This window comes from Vicia villosa, linkage group LG3, assembly GCF_029867415.1.
Source record: "Vicia villosa cultivar HV-30 ecotype Madison, WI linkage group LG3, Vvil1.0, whole genome shotgun sequence".
NCBI lineage: Eukaryota > Viridiplantae > Streptophyta > Magnoliopsida > Fabales > Fabaceae > Vicia > Vicia villosa.
This window is the reverse complement of record NC_081182.1, coordinates 57,828,869-57,847,964: the sequence shown is the minus strand read 5'-3', so window position 1 is coordinate 57,847,964 and position 19,096 is coordinate 57,828,869. Positions and strand designations below refer to the sequence as shown.

The window sequence follows — 19,096 nt, the reverse complement described above, 5'->3', positions numbered from 1 at the left end:
TTGTCTATTGATGAGAGAGAACAAATGATAAGCGGGGAATATATGATCTATCTTCTCTTTGATGAAATAATGATAAATATTAATATGCTTTGTGTGATTGTGAGCTATTCTTAAAACATCTTTATTGTCACAATATAATATCAATGAAGTTTTACCATAATATCTTGAATTCCTTCAAAAGTTTAAGGATCTACATACTTTTACAAATTTCTCGACTCATTGTTCTAAACTCAAGTTTAACACTACTTCTAGCAACCACTCCATGTTTTTTTCTTCTCCATGTTACTAAGTTCTCCATACATATGCGCAATAGCCTAAAATTAGCTTTTTATATGTAACAAATCATGCCCAATCTACATTTGTCAACATTGTCACGTTTTTATCATTTGTCTTCCTTTAGAATAGCCATTTCCAAAAGTTGTTTTTTAAGTATCTCAAGAATGTGTATACAAATTCAAGACATTGTTCATATAAAGCATGCATGAATTGACTAAGGATACTAATTAAGAAGGCAATGCCATGACGAGTATAAACTAGATATATTAGTTTTCCAACTAACCTCTGATATCCTCTAGTGTTACCTAGGGTGTCTCCTTTCTACTAAAGTTCAATATCCGAGTCCATATGAGTGTCAACAGGCTTATTGAAGTTGTATTGCATGTTACATACGTCTGCCATATGGGTTAATAGTTTTGGTTGCTTGTATATTAAGTTTTTGGTTTTGTTTCTTAGAGTCTCGCTTATGCATCTTCAAGGTTGATTTTTAAATTTATTTTTAGCATGCATAATTCAAAGTGGATGGTTATAGTTTAAACAATATGCTTCAAATCAATCTATTGACTTTTTAAATCAAGAACTATATTTGAAAATGGTCTAAGTCCAGACTATATTGGAATCTCAAAAATTACTTGAAATTTTGCAAATATGAGATTCTGGTAGTGCAATTTGAATCACATTATTCACTTGACTCGAATCAGACTTACAAAGAGTTTAGAGATCATTTTTCCAGTTTCATGATTCGATCACATACTGCATGATTCGAATCACAACACTCTGTTTTGAATCACAAAAATGCTTGATTCCAGTCACATTGAACTGAAAGTTTCATGGTTTACTTCTAGAACTCTGATTTGAATCATCATTTCTCATTACTCGAATCACACACATGGATTCTCTTATGGTTCTTGCCTCTTGATTTAACTCACTTAGTTTTCTAACTCAAATCACACCTCTTGCTTATGACTCGAATCATACACCACTTTCACTTTGTGCTTGATCTCCAAGGCACATATAAATACATTTTCTGTCAAAACTTTTCACAAAGTTAGAAACACATACACTTCCACTATTGATTTGAAAACTCATCACTCACTTGTACTCTCATTTTCAAAAAGGATTTTGAATCTTTCTTGAGTGCTTGCAAACAATTTCTTTAATCTTCTACCTCATTCTAATTTTATTTTTCGTTTGGATACAAATCTCTTCTTTTGAAGATTTGTGAATGTTGAGGATATTTTATTATTGTCTTTAACATTTCTTTGAAGATTTTAAGGAGATTTTAGAGATTTGCAAGGTGTGTTGTGTTATAAATGGTTTTGACAAGACAAATGGAAAAAGAAGAAGGTTCTTCTTTCCATATTCACTTTGGTATAATATGTGGAAGCCTACTGTAGCAACCTGCCTAAAAATTTAACTTAGAGAGTCGCCACCTATTCTGAAGGGCGAATAGGAAACCCTACGCAGATGTGAGATTCAGGGTAAGTTACTATATTCAGGTCGAGGGAAGGTGTTAGGCACCCTCAACCCTTTCCTATTGGCTTTGAATCTAAGGCAAAGGTTTGATGGCTAAGAGTATTAAGGTAAGGTTTATGCTAAAGAATTGAATAAGGGGAAAATTGAGATTTTAGGGTGGGGGACTCGCCTTGTTGCCAAGTGCCTACGTATCTCCTTATGGAGAATCAGAGTCAACGTAGTTCGGGGACAGGGTTGTACGCCTTAGGATTGAATTGAATGTATTTGATGTTGTTTTGAAGTTGTTTTGAAATTGTTTTGAAATACGAAGTTCGAAGGTATTTTGAATTACCTTATCATAGTTTGAACATCGCAGTGTTTGAAGGGATGAAAATCCGTAGTAACGTGGTTTAGTGTGTTTTAGATGTTTTGGGCGTACAACCCTGATTTAAATTTGTCACTGTTAGATGCGGTGATCGATAGATTCGACCAGTATAGCTAACAGATTGATGAGCATTGCTGGTTACTCAGATCGATAGATTCGATCATCGCGGGCAGCAAATTAATTGTGTTTTAGTTTTTGGATATTTTTATCTCTCGTCTAATACGACTAATAGGTTTAGTCGGGTCGAGGAGAAAATTTGAATAAAGGATTAATTAAATTATTTTATTGCTTTATTCAGATATTTGATCAGTACGACATAGAGAGTCGACTAATTCGAAGGCGGGATGAAATAGATATTCATTCGCCATTTATCCGTTAAAGGGGAAGTTGGAGTTTATTGTTTTTATTATTCTTTATCTCTCGTCTAATGCGACTAATAGATTTAGTCGGGTCGAGGAGAGAATTGATTAAGGGTAAATGTTTTGCCAAATGACAATCGGATTGGGCGAACCCTAATGCTTACACCTTTATAGGGTTTTTTTGTGATTTAATGTTAATTAATTAAAAAAAGCTACACCGAAATAATCGAATATTCGAGGAACAAATCCTAATATTAATTATATCAATAATTCAATTTTTAAATTAAATCATTTATACATATGAATATATTAAATTTAATTGGATGATGTAACAATAAATAAATAAATAATAAAAAAAATAATAAAACAAACAAAACCTGGGCGTCTGATTGTGTGTGGGGACTTATTGAAGCTCCATGATAGAGCTGCGCACCCAGGGACGCTCGATCAAGCTACGTTGAGATCCAAGGACTCTCGTTGAGGGTTTATTGTGGTCTTGCGCCTGTGTGCCACACCTAATCTGTAAGCAAATAATAGTGAGAAAAATAAACGTCTGAGAACGGTATCGAACCGGGTGCAGTTACGGTGCATAGATAAAAATCTATGCACCGTGCATAGAGTATTATTGACCATTGGATCATTAGATCAAATTATAATTATTACTCAATACTCAATACTCATTACTCAATAGTCAATACTCAATACTCAGTACTCAATACTCAATACTCAATATTGGATTAAAAATATGATCCAATGGCTTAGATTGACTTATGCATGGTGCATAAGGAAAATCCTTATGCATATTAGCCAATGCCGTATCGAACCCATGCGCAAGAGTGTATAGACAATCGCTTCAACCACTGGACCACTTCCCATTCGTTGTAAAATAACCTGTTTCCAATTAAGATAAATAATTTCAAGATTTCGAAAAGAAACATAAAGCGCGAATCCCCTGTTCATCATCCCTTCCGTTTGTTCTCGCTTCTGACTCGTTCATGGCCATGGTAGAAATCTTCGCCGATACATTATAGCAACCCAGATAGGTTGCAATCACCCTTGCGAATCCAACAGATTCGTCAATTTCGGCGAAAACCGCTCCTAGGCATGGCTCCCATGTTCAAGAAGGTGAAACCCTAAACATGGCACCAATTGATCCCTGCACTCAAACACGAATTAAACGCCACAGAAAGATTGAGAACGCCATTACAAACACGAATACGCTTCCAACATTAGATTACAACGCCTGCACGCACAGATTGGACGTTGAAACTTCATACGTCAACCATGGCCATGGAGGTCCGATTTTGTATGTTCCGGCCAAAGATGAAGATTGCATTATGCCCCCCAAAGGCTTAGGAGTCGATTGAGATCCTTTATACTGCCTGAATTGGATTATGCCATGGACTACTACCTCTATCTGTTTCACGATTTTTTCAGTTTTGGAGGCAGAGTCCCCTCCTCCCCCCTGTCTGCAAAATGCTGTTAGTTTATATATGCTTTGAATTAGGTCATTATTTTGATCAAAAATCTTGCTGTTCAATGTCATGATATTTGATTTGAGATCAAATCCAATCTTGCCATATTTCCTTCTCATCCTCAATTTGCAAATCCAATCTCTCCTTTTTCTCTAAAACGTGAACAAACCTCTTTTGGGTTTTTTTATTTTATTTTTTACTTTAACAACCTAATAATAATAACTAATAATAATAATAAATAAAATACTAATAATTAATAATAATACTAATGATAATTCTAAAAAATCAAATAATTAGTTAGTAAAATTAAAAAATATTAATACCAATTAATAATAAAATTAATAATAAAACCAAAGTATTAGTGAAACACAAATAATATCCCAAAAATGATAGAACCTTTTTTGTAATATTTGAGCCCATTGTTTGGATCCCAGAATACTTGCTATTCAAACCCCTGTTTTATTTTAACCGATTTATAAGGGAATTTTATAAGAGGTCGAGTTTAACAATAGATATATTAAACCCTATGGCTCTTAATTTTTAACACCCTTAATAAATTAGAAGATGTGGATTATATCGGGTAAATTTTGGGGTATGACACCTACAAACAAAATGGGAGTACTTTTAATTTCAATCTTCAGAGAGACTAACACTCAAGATACGAGTAGGATCAAGGAAAGATCACTGCGAAATAGAGACTTAAAGCAGGATTATTAGGACTTGAAGATTCAAAACGATTTTATGTAAATATTTCGCAAGGATTCAGTAAACCAATTAAAAACAATTAAAGGAAAAAGAAAATACTTTTGAGCGGGACTTGAAGAAAAAAATATAAGAAACCAATTAAAAACGTTTTTTAATTATTTTAATTATACCGTAGTATAAAATTAACCTGAAGTATTATCAGCCCTCAAATTGCATGTAATTTTGCTATTCCTCAAAAGATTTCCATATCAAGTGTCTCTTCAACCCGTACCTTGGATATGTCCACCACCTCTAATGATGTAATGGTGAAAGTTTGAGTTTTGACAATGTTTTAGGTTAGAATTCTGTTAGATGTAAATGTTGGATCATATTTATATAGAACTTTGCTCTAACTTTAAATGGAGTTCCAACAAATAGATGGTGGAATTGGTCTATTTAAATTAATTGGTTGGAGTCTGACAAGTGGAAAGTTGGACATATCTCATTGAATTAGTAGTTCAGAATCCTAGCAAATGAACTGTGAGACTGGTACCCTTAAATTAATTGGTCGTAACGTCGAATACCTAAATTTAAAATAAAAATAAAATAGTCCACCTCTATCAACACATACTAGTGTTCCACTATAACTAGCTTCGATCCTCCTTACAGCAGAAGCGTTGGGTGCAGTTCTATCACCCCTAAGAGAAATATCACTAGTTCATTCACAAGCGACAATATCCCTTTTAGCTCCAACCATCTCATATTGGCCTCCCACATGTTGGCATAGTTTTCAGTTAGCACTTTAGGTTCTTATTAATGTACATGAACATATACATCATTCTAATAAAAAAGAATAAAGAGTTAGGCAATACATTATACTACATGCATACACAAAACCTAGAACATTAACAAGAAGACTTATATAATTATAATATTAAATCAAAAAAAAAATTTCAATTCAACTTGTCACCGAAAAAGATACACTTCTCAAGGAAAAAGAATACAAACACTTATTTAGGGGAACATAGTCAGAAATACGTATAATTAAGTAGAAGTGAAAATTATAAGAAGTGATTAACTAGCTAGTCTATGTAAAAGTGAACTCTAACGGCGATAAGGAATAAGCAAACAAGACCAAAGTAGAGGAGAGAGTGAACAACAATGGCAGCAGCACTTGTCTGAAAGTTTCCAAACTCGATGCACCTCGAACGCCCTGGAACCTGAAACAGCAGCCCCGGCGTCAACAGAACAAACAGCATCACGGTCACAACAATAGACCCCCAGTTAAACATTCTTGTTATTAATTCCAATGCAATGCAATGCAATTTAATGCAAGTTAGTGTGTGTATAATTAAGTTTATATAGTATGGTATGTAGGTATAAAAAATTAATTAATTAATAAGTGGGTATGGGAGGAAGCTTCTATGATTAAGCTACTGTGGATTCACTTCCATTTTCACGTGATGCTTGCAACAAAGATTGAACTTGGATTTGGATTAAGAATAACTTGCTTCACATGATAATTATAAACTCAGTTTCCACTATATTACTTATTATTGTGTGGCTTTGAAGAAAGGAATTAGATTAGAGCTTAATGGGCTTAGGACTTTTTTTGTCTACTGCATAAAGCAATCTCCTTCTCCCCTATACCCCCACAAATAAACCTCTCACCTTATTAGTTCTATAAAATTTCCAAAATACTATTTTCACCTTTTTGAATAAAAACTTTCTTAAAAATTATTGAAATATTGAAAAAAAAAATTTTTGCATCGAGCAAATCAACGAAACAACAAGTAACTATTTTATTTTTATAGATTTTTTTTCCACATTTATGTTGGAATTAAACTCCAATCTTAGAATTAATTCGAATCAATCTTGATGAACAAGAATCAACCTTTCTGCTTGATTGCGCCTCTTGTTCTTCACTTTTCACTCGAGTGAACCAACCACACATTAGTTTCAAGATGATTCACGTTGCATAGAAATTTTGACAAGAAAAAAAGATGGATCGTAGAAGAAAAGAGAAATTAGAATTTGAGAGAAAATGGGAAGAAAAAGAAGATTCTGCAGAGTTTCTCTATGCTTTTAAAACTGAAATTTTTATTCAACTTTTTTCCATACTTTACAATGATAGGGTACCTCCCTACTTATAATTGAGTTTGTTTGTTAACCAATCAAACTCTAACTAACTAACTAACTCAGCTGAAACATACAAAAATGCTAAATTTATTTCTGTCGAGACTAATCCCTTCGATAACTACACATTTCGACTACTACATGCATTTCGATAACTACCTGCTTTGGCACGAAAAATTATACATTCAACACACCACATAATTCAGTGTGTCTAAGCTATCTACATTCATCATAATTCTCAATTTCTTGAACAGTTCGACCTGCACACCCTTCATCATGATGTGTGCAATCTAATTCTCAGTTCTGTAGTGTTCCAAGTTCATCTTCCCATTTGCTACTTGCTCTATAAGATTATGGAACCTCATTTCAATGTGTTTTCTTATTCCATGTGCTATCGAATTCTCTGCTAGAGTGATAGCAAAAATGTTGTCGATCTTCATGGTAATAGCTCCATGATTATTCCCTTTAATTTCTTCGACAAAATTCACCATCCATGTTTCTTGACATGCACAAAGAGAAGCAACTATGTACTCTATTTCACACGATGAAAGTGCTACTACAGGTTCTTTTCTTAAGCTTCAAGCAACTGGTGCACTGCCTAGCATGAACATATAACCAGCTGCGGATTTTCTATCCTCAACATCACTACACCAACTTGAGTCGGTGAAACCTACTAGTTTGCATTCATTTCCTTCATTAACTGCGGGAAACAAAATGCCATATTCGAGAGTTCCTTTGAGATACCTTATATCCTCTTCGTAGCTGTGAGATTAGATACATTTGGCATCTGCATGAACCTACTCACTATACCTACATTGTATACTAGACCAGACCTAGTGTGACAAAGGTATCTTAATGATCTGATAAGTCTTATATACTGTGTCGGGTTGACATCATCTTCATTTGAGTCTTTCGACAATTGTAGTCTTGGTTCAACATGTTTTGAAGTTGCATTGCAGTCTTCCATCTTAAAGTTTTTGAGTATTTCACTTGCATATCTTCTTTATGCATCATCGGGCCTCTACTACTCTTGTAGAATTCGATACCAAGGAAGTATGAAATGTTTCCCAAATCTGATATTTTGATCTCCTTTCTAAGATCACCTTTGAAGTCTTCGATCTCTTTCTTGTAGCTACCAGATATTAACAAGTCATCAACATAGAGACACGATATAAGCAGCTCGCTTGTGCTTCTTCTAACATACACTCCATGCTCATTTGTGCACTTCACAAATTTCTTCTCTATTAGGAAATTATATATCTTCTTATTTCAAGCTCTCGAAGCTTGTTTAAGTCCATACAGGGCTTTATGTAGTCTGTATACTTTACTTTCTTGGCCTTGTGTCACAAACCCAACTAGTTGTGCAACATAAACTTCTTCATCTAAGGGACCATTTATAAATGGAAATTTCACATCCATCTGAGGCATATATCAGTTGTTCATGTTTGCTAGACCAACAACCAACCTGATTGTTTCTATCCTAGCTACTGGTGCAAACACTTCGTCAAAATGGATTCCTTCTTTCTGAAGAAATCCTTTTGCCATAAGTTTTGCCTTGTGTCGAGTTACTTCTCCTTTGAGATTTAGCTTCACCTTGTATACCCACTTTGCATCAATTGCCTTCTTGCCTTGTGGAAATTCTACTTGTGACCAAATGTTGTGGACTTCGATGGACTTGATTTCCTCATTCATCGCTTGCACCCACTTCGAGATCTTCAATGCCATAATTACATTAACTAGCTCAACATCTGCATAGAAAGCATAGTGAACTAGTTCACCTTCATCATCGACCATATCATTTGATGTGATCACACATTCCTGCAACCTTGCAGGCATGTTTCTTATTCTTTGAGGACTGCTAGTGCCCACTTGACCTCTGACTTCTTCTTGTCGAACTTCTCTTTCGACTTCACTAGCTGATCCTTCACATAAGATTCTTATTAAATCCTTCTTGACACTTTCAGTCCAATCCCATTCCTTAAGCTCATCTATGATCATGTCCCTGGTGATCAACTAACTTGTTTACTAGGTAGAATAATTTGTATCCACCAGTGTTTGAGACCAATTTGTTGATATATTTGTTCATAATTTTGGGGTCTTTTGCGACTTATTATATGGTTTACTAGTGTTTATGCATTCAATTCATGTAAATAAATAAAGTTTAAGCTTATTTTTGTATTTATGTTGGTTTATTTACTTTTTCTTTGCATTTTGTAGGTTTTTTAGAAGATAGCAAGTTTTGGGACTTAAAGATTGCAAGAGGAATGCTTAGAAGAAGTCAAGAAGTCTAAAACAATTAAGAAAATTTCTGCAAGCTCACTTAGTGAGGCTGTAATGCGCTAGGAGAGGCCTTGGCGTAATTGAGCCATGTTTTGGACCTCGCTTAGCCCGGTCATCTCGCTTAGCGAGGACTTCTTTGGAGAGCCAGATATTTTTGCAAGCTCGCTTAGCGAAGTGAGTTGGCTAAGCAAGAAAACACTTTTTAGCACTTGAGTTTAAGCACTTGGAGATATTTTTATGGCCATATCTTTATCCTTTCCACCAACTTTCTTCATAAATTTGTTCTAGGGCATTCACTTTTTTGGCATCCTGAGTCCAAGTACCATTGGTCCTTGAATTTTTCTTCATCTCTCGTTGTGACCATCAACAACATCTCTTCTTCATGTTTTGCAAGCCTTGTATCATTTTCTCGATTCTTTAGTTTTTCAAGACAATCACTTGAATAAAGACCATCTTTTGAAAATTGTATCATTGAATGAGACTTTTGTCAGTTTTTCTTCCACCACCACTTCCTCCACCTGCAGTACCACCTTTATGGTTACTGTGGTTTGAAGATCTCCTCTGGTTCGATGAGTTTCCCTCTTGTTGGTTTCCTCTAACAGTAGAATTATTGTAGCCTCATCTACCTTTGTTGTCGAACCAATTTCCTTTGCCTTTTTTTCTTTTGCTGATTTTACATCACTCAGTTTTTTCAAAGTTATCTAGATTAACACATTGATGAAATATCAAGAGATCTTTATAATATTTATTCTTCAATTGTTTATGTGTAGCCTTTTGTTCATCTGTAGCATCTTCTCCAATTTCCATTACTCCTTCCTTCACAAGATCACAAAGATCTTAATAGCAGAAAATAATCTTCATTTGTTTATATCAATTCTCATAATTCTTATCTTTCAGAATTGTAAGACTTACTGAAAAATGCCCGTTTAGATGATTCATCGTGTTATGCTTCCCAAGAATCACACAGCTAGTGCTCTAGATACCAGATATTGTAATTAAACCCCAATCTTGGAGCTAATTCGAATCAATCTAGATGAAAAAAATAATCTTTCTACTTGATTACGCTTCTTAATCTCCACTCTTCACTCGAGTGAATCAATCATACCTTGGTTGCAAGATGATTCACGCTGCACATAAATTGAGAAGAAAGAAAGATTAATTGAGGACGAAAAGAGAAATTAGGGTTTGAGAGAAAAGGGGAAAAAGAAGAAGATTTTGCAGAGTTTCTCTCTACTTTCAAAACTGAAATTTTATTCAATTTTCTCCACACTTTACAATGATAAGGTACCTCTCTATTTATAGTTGAGTTTTCTTCTTAACCAATCACACTCTAACTAACTAACTAACTAACTCGGCTAAAACATATAAAAATGTTAAATTTAATTCTATCGAGGCTAACTCCTTCAAAAGCTACGCATTTCGACTTCTACATGCATTTCGACAACTACCTTCTTCGACACAAAGAATTATACATTAAAAAATTTACCTTATTCAAAATTTGTGGGATGCTATTTTTCCAAACCTTTCAATTTTGAAACATGTGAAACATTCACTTTTACCTAGATTACTTAAAGAATATTTGGATTACTTAAAGAATATGATATTAAGCCTCATATAATTTTACTTAAAGAATATTATACTAAGACTCATAAAATTTTACCTGAAATTTGTGATTTGTACTTTAAACTACTACATGTTAGTTGAAATAACTTTTGTCTTTAAACTAAAAAAAGTAAAATTGTATTGAGTGACACCTGATTTTTAGAAAAATTAGGGAGTGACATTTTACATATGGAAAATCTTAGTATAATACGGGGAGGGTTTTATAAATCTAGTAATCTATTTTTTTGTTTTACTTATTGTTCCGTTGCGGAACAAGAAATGGTGATGATTACGAAAAATACAGTGAAATGAAGCTTTCAATGTAATTCGTAGATGTGTCACCGTGAATCAAAAGTTGCGATCATAGTGCTTCTTGAACCAGAGGTATCATTGATGATGTGATGATGTCGTTAACTGGTGTTTCTATCTCCGATACGGTGAGCCTAAAAAGAGGGTACATGCATGGTTAACACTCAAGCGTACGACTCAGTTTAGGATTTAAGATAGTTTGTACTGAAAGTGGAGATTAGATATTGCGCACCTTAGAACTCTTTACGAAGGTATTTGTGCGTTGGTTCTGGCGGAGTAGACCAGGTAACAGGCTTCGTGCTATAAGGTCTTTGGCCAGCGCGGAGCAGTGGGTCTCGGGTCTTTGGCCGACAAGTAACGGTTTCCCCCAAGACTCGTTGGGCATGTTTGATGCAGGCGGAGTCTTTCAATAATAGTGGTCAGCCTCAAAGGAATTTTTTCTAGGTGTTGGCATGCGTCACTTTGGTTTTGCTTAAGCGTGATGCGAAGGAGATCATTAAATGCAATATAATCTTTGAAATATTTCGCCGTTTTTTCTTTGACGCGTGACTTGAAAAGGTATGAGGTGACGTGACTCATCTTCTTGTGCACTCCAGTGTGGTTGTCTTTCTCAGATTAAAATATGACTTCGATTTGGAATCTGGAAATTTATACCATTGTTTTCTGTAGAAAGTCATAAATAATAGTTGCTTAAAGTGTAAATGACCTTAAGTATTTTGTGGAGTCATGTATGGTTGTTTCGCCCAAAAGCGAGTTGTGTTAAGATGTACACTATGTCTTGATGGAATTCCTAGGTAGTAGTGAATGGTTGTTCTTGGAAAATGCATGCTAAGAGGGAGCGTTTTTTTTTTTTTTTTTGCATTTTTAAGTGTCTGTACGTTGGATTAAGGCTAGGGGAACATAAGGTCGGCTCCGATCATTTATGCTCCTCGGGGTACCCGTGATTATTTTATGCCAGACCATCTCGACGCGGATATACCTTAATCACGTTTACGTGGATGATGCATAAGTCCAGTTAATTGTGGTGGTGTTTTGAATTGTACTTACAAACAAGGGACATGAAATTGACTAGATGCGACAATATTTTTTAACTACGCTCTGCGTCATAGAGGATATTACTCGGCCAGAGGTAGAGGATCCTCGTCCCTATCCTTGAAGCTATGGTTCAGACTGAGGTGGACATCTTCAGACTTAACCACGCTCGTGTTGGAGTAAGCTCTAATAACCAATCAATAGTGGCTACATATGCTTTTGTATCATGAACTTGATATATATTGTTTGATAATATATATACTTATTAGACATTGTATTTATTATGTTGCTCGTATGTGACATAATAAAGTCCTTAGAATAATTAGTTTGTATAATAATACATTAAGTGTGACATAATCATGAGACCTCATTAAACATAAGAACATTATTTTTAAAGTATTTGTAGTCAAGATTTACTTTCAAATAGGACAACAATAATACATAAAGACTATTGTGTGAGTAGATTGATGATTATATCTCACAAGTCATGGATATGAGATATCAAGTCTTCACATGGATATAAATATTAGGAGTGATAGTTATACCGAGTTGACTCACCATGAGAATACTACATAATATGTTATGTAAGTTTCATAAGTTATTCTCATAGTAATAGTAGTGTATACCATCATTTGGCCTGAAACCACTATTGATCCTAGATGTGGAGTCGAATACTTTATTGTCAATCAAACATTGTCTGTAACAAGGTGACCATAAAAATTGTTGAGAGGTACTCCACAAATCATACTGAGGAGGAACATGAGCGACCTAGATGAGATTTGTCCATCCTACTTATGCGGGAGTAATATTTATGGGCCCATTGATCGAGTATGACTGTAAAATGCATGGTCGTATTCAAATAAGTCAATATGAGATATTGAATTTATTTGTTGTTATCAAGTATACTCGGGGATCGGAGAATATAATATTGAACTATACAATAGTGACACACTATATGCCTTGTATTCAATATAGATATCAGGGAAAAAGGATAATTGTATACATGATCATTATCATAAAAAAGATTATGTCATATCACATGACATTCTCGTTACTTGGATAACAATGATGTGTTGCTGGATACACTACTTATAATATTAAATATATAATTCAATTTTATTACGGGAACCTACATGATCACACACATAGAATAATGGCAATGGAACAAATGATTAAATTAAATAAAATTTAATTTAATTAGATGTTAATAGTATTATTTAATTAATATAAATATAATTTATTTGATTAAATATATTTACTAACTAAATGAGAATTGTTAAATATGATTTAATTTAATTAATATTTTATTTTATTTAATTAAGAGAATTTAATTAAATATAAATAACATTTATTTAATTAAAATAGTTTAATTAAATAAGATTGGACTTATTTTGAAAATATCCAAAATAGAAGCATTATATAGTTTTAATTGGTAATTATAAATAGAGGAGCTATTTCTCTTGCATTCATAATTGTCAATTTTCTCAAAAGACTACTAACACCACATTCCATTTTGTGTTAGTGTGGAATACGTAGAGACATGTTAGCCTGAAAATTTTAGATAAGGGATTCGATATAAAGGTGATGACCATGTTTGAAATATAATTAACTATGAAGAGACTCAGGCTTCGACACACTAGTCACGTCGACCGAGAAGGTTTGATTAACGTGTTAGTTTTGGTTTGGAGGATTCTCGGGAATAAATCCACAAGATTATGATCACTTTCTCTCTTTTAAACTTGTTGGAAAGTGATGTACCTATTAATTGTTTATTTTGTTCTTTACAAATGAAATGCCGTCAATTTGTGAGTATGTATGCGTCTGAAAAGTGGTAAGACTCTCCCTGAAATGTCTCGTTCGACATTAAAGAACTTTTGTATAGTTGAGAATGCATCAGAGGCATCTACATATATTTGATTTTTATCGCATATCTATAAAGGAATTTCCATAGCTGCAAGATAAAAAAAAAAGAAATTAAGACAATAACTAATAACTTACCATTAAGTTTTCCGATACACAAAATTTAGTTCACTGGATAACTTAATAATAAGTATTCTGGTACACAAATTCATCTACATCAGTTAACATTGTGCAAAGTTATCCGATACAGTTAAAAAAAATTATAAATTGGATAATTTCTAAATTAATTATGTAATACAAATCAGATAATGTAACTAGGTCTAAAAAGACTACTTTGTTAGACTACCAAAAAGAAGATGCATCATGTTGATATAAATAGTATCAATTAATCATTATAAGGCTTCTTTCAACCATGCAGTCTCTTCCCTATATAGTCTCAGGATCCCTCTTATTTTGATATGAATTCCGCGACAACTCCTCCCGCTCTTCAGTCTTGGGTGTCACATGTGACTACTCTCCGTCCTCTTCGGTCTTAAATGTTACAAATAACATATCTTCAATAAACAAAAAATTACCGGATGGCATTTCTGAAAGTTATTTGATAACCATTTATAAAGGTGTAAACTTGCTTAAAATTTTTAAAAACTTAAATAAATAATAAAAAATAAAAAAATTAAAATGATTCAAAAACAAAGTTACAAGAATGTATGTAGAGTTATTAAGATAAAAGGTTAAATAGGTTTTTAGTCCGTATAAAATTATTAATAATAACTTTTAATTTCTATAAAAAAATATTAACTTTTAATTCTTATAAATTTAGTTTTGAACATGATTTTTTTAATAGTTGTAGAGAGACTGAAATTACGTGAAAAATAATTTTAATCTAAAAATATTTAATCCAAAAATAAATAAAGAGGTATCCGGTAAAACTTTCTTCACTACTCAAAAATAAATAGAGGTATCTGGTAAAACTTTCTTCACTACTCAATACTACTCGTCTCTTTACCATGGTTGAAAGACACAAACTAAATTGATGTTATCTTGCACGGAATTTAGTTCAATTAAATGAAAAGCCACATGAAAGAAAATGCTGGCACGTAACCCTTGCTTTAATTCTTATCTTCTCCTTGCCACCACTTCCACCGACTATGACATCCCAACACAAACTCAAAACTAGCTATTATTATTATTATTTTTTTTTTTTATATTTGATTGATTCTCCTTTTTATATTTCATTATTCCTTCCTTACTTAATTGAATAGAATTTGCCTTAATCAATTTCCATGTACTAATCTGAAGATTATGAGATAATTAATTCACTAAGCTACTGCCAGGTGCCACCAATCTCTTTAGCTTGCTTCTTCATTCACTCCACCGAACCACTCCACACAACAATAATTAATCACCTGTTATAGTCTCTCTTGTCAAATATATATGTGTTGTGATTTGTAAAAGAGAAAAGAAAACAAGCATAGTAGTAGCAGAATGGCGGATTGGGGTCCAGTGGTGATAGCAGTGGTGCTGTTTGTGTTGCTAAGTCCAGGCTTGTTGTTTCAACTTCCAGGAAGGAACAAATTGGTGGAGTTTGGGAACATGCATACTAGTGGTGTTTCTATTTTGGTTCATACCATCATCTTTTTTGGACTCATTACTATCTTTCTTATTGCCATTGGTGTGCATATCAACACTGGTTAATTCATTTTGACCAAATTATAGCCTTCCTTCTATTTTAATTTGGTGTGAGGTTTGAAATAATTATGTTGGTTTTTATCTATTGGAATATTTGATGTATTTGTCTTTACAATGATTAGTTTGGTATTTGAAATTTTTGAGCAGGATATAGTTTTGAAAAGTTGTTCTAAATATTCTCAAAAAACTTGTATCATAAGTTAATCCATACAAACTAATCATGAAAAACAATCAATGAATCACACCAATAACCAACTGATTCCAAATATTCTTCCCAGTAGGGTGCAATATAACCCTTGTTTTTTCACTTTACAGTTAATAACATGTTTAGAACAAAATAACAAGAGCCGAAAAAGCATGTAATATTACAATTTCAGTTCACAAAGATGGTATTAATAGTAACCCTTCATTCTTTGGCAGACCTTTACTCTCAGCTCTTTGTAACTTGATTAAAAAACCCATATATCCGTCTTTCCTGCGTCCATTAAGAGGAGAAGAAAGCTTCATAATCGGGAGAATTACAACAAAAAATCGTATCCTCATTTTCATTCTCCATTTGTTACCTCACATAACCTTCCATGCTGCAACAACAAAAATTTCAAAATTAGACACAGAACAACATTAAAAAAAAATCATATTCTAAAAAAATTTATAACCGTTTTTTGTTACCTGGATTATCCTTGCGCGGCTCTGGCGCCGCCGTAAGGTTACGGAAAATAAAGCTACCGAAATCGGAGAGAATCGAAACGATTCCAGCTACGTAGAGGACCATAATCAATCCTATAACCCAGGGCATCAACACGAACCCGATGAAGAACGTGACCGATCCACATAGCATAAGAGCCAGCGAGATTCCAAGAAACATGGAGGCGAATCCCGCGGGAGAGATTTGAGGCGAAGGTAAACGGCGTGAAGGTGGACCTGGTGGATGATCGGAGAAATTTAACGGCGTTGGAGAAGAACGGAGGAGGTTTAGAACTATGGATGATAGCTCGTAGAAAGCTCGAGATTGTTCATCTTCATGTTGTCTTCTCATCATCTCGATTACAAAACCGGTTGAAACAGAGTACTATGCTTATGAACCTTATCTATGGAGAAAAAATAATGATTAAAATTATAATTTTGGGAAAATAATTAAATAGGGTTGGAAATTGGGATTGGAAAAGATTTGGTTTATGTTTGGGATTGAGTGAAGAAAAGTGGCTGTTGTTATGAAGAAATGTTTAATAAGCGAGGTTCAATGATTCAATTCAATCTATGATAAAGACAATTTGGTTTGGATTATGAATAATTGTGAGAAAATTTCAACAAGTTTGAAAAAGTGAATTGGGTTGGAATGCCAACAAGGAAAGAAAGAGGTTGCTTTATCTTGAAGAAAGCAACGTCTTTGAGATTAGTACACCTCATCACAGCGCGTGTTGCATCCCTCACGGTTGCGATGGAAATTTGTATTTTTTAAAAACATTTTATATAAAATATTGAAACTATAGTAGAGCTGTCAATATGAGTTATCCGACCCTAAACGGGTCAGTCCTAGCGGGTCATAGGCTTTTTAGAGCTGGGTCAAAAAGACCCTGTATGATATGAGCTCGAAATTTACTACTCGAGACCGGCCTTAGATAGGCTTCGGGCTATCCGGCCCTAAATGAGCTTTTTTATTTAAAAAAATTAAAATAAAAACTCCACAATATTTATTATAAATAAAATTAAAAATTATGTTATTTCAAACGTTTAAGTACTATATTATTTCTTATAAATACTATAATGTGTTTCTAAATACAATATATGTCTAAATTGTATAAAATAATACTTGAATATTAATTATAAGAGAAAAACTAATATAATATGATGAAAAAATGTTGATTATATTAATGTATTTCAAAAGAGAAAGATTGAATAAAATAGAGATAAAATTTAGTGAAGTGAGAAAAATCAATATGATATTTTGGAGTAAGATAATATAAAAATTAATATATTTTTTAAAATTTATAATTATGCGGGCCTGATGGGCTACCCACGGCCCATATGGGTTAGCCTTAATGGGTAGCGGGCTTTTCAAGGTTGGGCTAAAAACGCCCTAAAAAGCCCAAGCCCTATGATTTTTCGGGCCAGGCGGGCCGACTCATATAGGCTAGCCCATTTTCACAACTCTAAACTATAGTATACACACCCCTTGAATCGAATCTATTCTTCATCGGGTGAAATTCTAATTATGTGCTATGCTTCCGTAGAAAGCATGATTTTTTAAAAAAAATTGATTTTTTCGGAGATATATCTACGTAAGCATAAAAAACACAGTGGATGTTGGAAAAATTAAAGGAATTCAATTTCATGAAATCATCCGTAGATGTATATACAGAATGTGTTAAAAATATAGTGTTTTAACCAACGGCAATGCCTGCCCGCACTATGTCACCTATCTCACGACAACAAGGAAAAAAATCGTCTGTGTGGTTCAACTGAGACTGATGAGTCTGCAATATCTCCTCATGAGTTTGGTCTGGGTGGTGATCCCGCTGCAGTGGAAATCAAGTATGGGGTGACAACCTGAAGTACCAAGTGATGTACCCGTTGGCGCAACTTTAGTCTCTCTCTGATCTGGTCCCCCGAGCCTCGTCAGAAACCATGTGATTCTCAAAGTCTACAAAGACCTCATCTATTTGCCGAAATGGAGGCTTCACCCGTCACCTGTGAAACTACCTGCATTCGTGCACGTCGCACGGAGGCATGCTTTGCAACCCTCCCAGATATAATGTGGTTTGCATGGTCGGCCATAATCTCTGCATTGTATTACAAATAAAGTCGGATTGGATACAATTAACTTATAAAACAAAAAGAAAAAAAATCAAACTTAACTCCGTATGTGCAAATACGGAAGACTTCCGTAGAAACATCTACGAAGGCACCTGGTATTTCAAAAAATTGGGGTTGTTCTGTAGGTGTATCTATTGAACTACTTAATATTTCATTTGTTCTGTAGATGCACCTACAGAACATTTTGAAACTCAAAGAACGCAACAATGGTGTCTGTCACTGTTCTAGCTACTAAAAAACTTATTTTCGTGGCTTGATCGTCCGTTTTACACTTTCAAAAATACCTACATTGTCTTTAAATTATGTTTCTAAAACTATCCAATCATTTCTACACCTAAAAATTGAATTCTAACTATATTACAAGTAAACTCGAAATAACTCGAAAAGTCGAAAACTTAATGGTTAAATTGAGTTTTGAAGTTGTTGGAATGTGTTGATATTGACGGTTATCGCCGAACTCGAGAGAAAAAAAACTTTGATGAATTTTGATTTTTGAGGTTGAGAGTCTGAGAGTGTGAAGAAGAAGAAAAGTGAAGAATGATGTAGGAGAAGAGTCTGACGCGAATATAACATCAAATGCTTTCGTAGATGCATCGCTGGAAGTTTTCCGTAGATGTACATACAGAACAAATGAACTTTGAAATAAAAAAAGGTGCTTCTGGAGATATATCTACAAAAACAGTGGGCATTTTTGGCAACGCACATGATCAAGAAAATTTTATATAATATTTATTATAAAT

General features: G+C 33.9%; 3 protein-coding genes across 3 annotated transcripts; 1 reads left to right on the top strand and 2 right to left on the bottom strand.

Moving 5' to 3' along the window:
• Positions 1-5,610: 5,610 nt before the first annotated feature.
• LOC131655841 (uncharacterized) lies at positions 5,611-5,929 on the bottom strand. The gene has a single exon (XM_058925650.1). It carries the CDS (start codon positions 5,924-5,926, stop codon positions 5,717-5,719), a length of 210 nt encoding a protein of 69 aa, XP_058781633.1. The 5' UTR covers positions 5,927-5,929; the 3' UTR covers positions 5,611-5,716.
• Positions 5,930-15,078: 9,149 nt separating this feature from the next.
• On the top strand, positions 15,079-15,678 carry LOC131661567 (uncharacterized). The gene has a single exon (XM_058931150.1). The coding sequence runs from the start codon at positions 15,339-15,341 to the stop codon at positions 15,546-15,548; it is 210 nt and encodes a 69-aa protein (XP_058787133.1). The 5' UTR covers positions 15,079-15,338; the 3' UTR covers positions 15,549-15,678.
• An 85-nt stretch (positions 15,679-15,763) lies between these two features.
• On the bottom strand, positions 15,764-16,875 carry LOC131661566 (uncharacterized). The gene is made up of 2 exons (XM_058931149.1): positions 16,212-16,875; positions 15,764-16,123 (listed from the first exon to the last, which is right to left on the bottom strand). Exons 1-2 carry the CDS (start codon positions 16,579-16,581, stop codon positions 16,107-16,109), a joined length of 387 nt encoding a protein of 128 aa, XP_058787132.1. The 5' UTR covers positions 16,582-16,875; the 3' UTR covers positions 15,764-16,106.
• Positions 16,876-19,096: the final 2,221 nt, after the last annotated feature.

Excerpts from the sequence above, each read along its gene's own strand:
- LOC131655841 (XM_058925650.1), bottom strand. The coding sequence starts at position 5,926 with ATGTTTAACTGGGGGTCTATTGTTGTGACCGTGATGCTGTTTGTTCTG.
- LOC131661566 (XM_058931149.1), bottom strand. The coding sequence starts at position 16,581 with ATGATGAGAAGACAACATGAAGATGAACAATCTCGAGCTTTCTACGAG.
- LOC131661567 (XM_058931150.1), top strand. The coding sequence starts at position 15,339 with ATGGCGGATTGGGGTCCAGTGGTGATAGCAGTGGTGCTGTTTGTGTTG.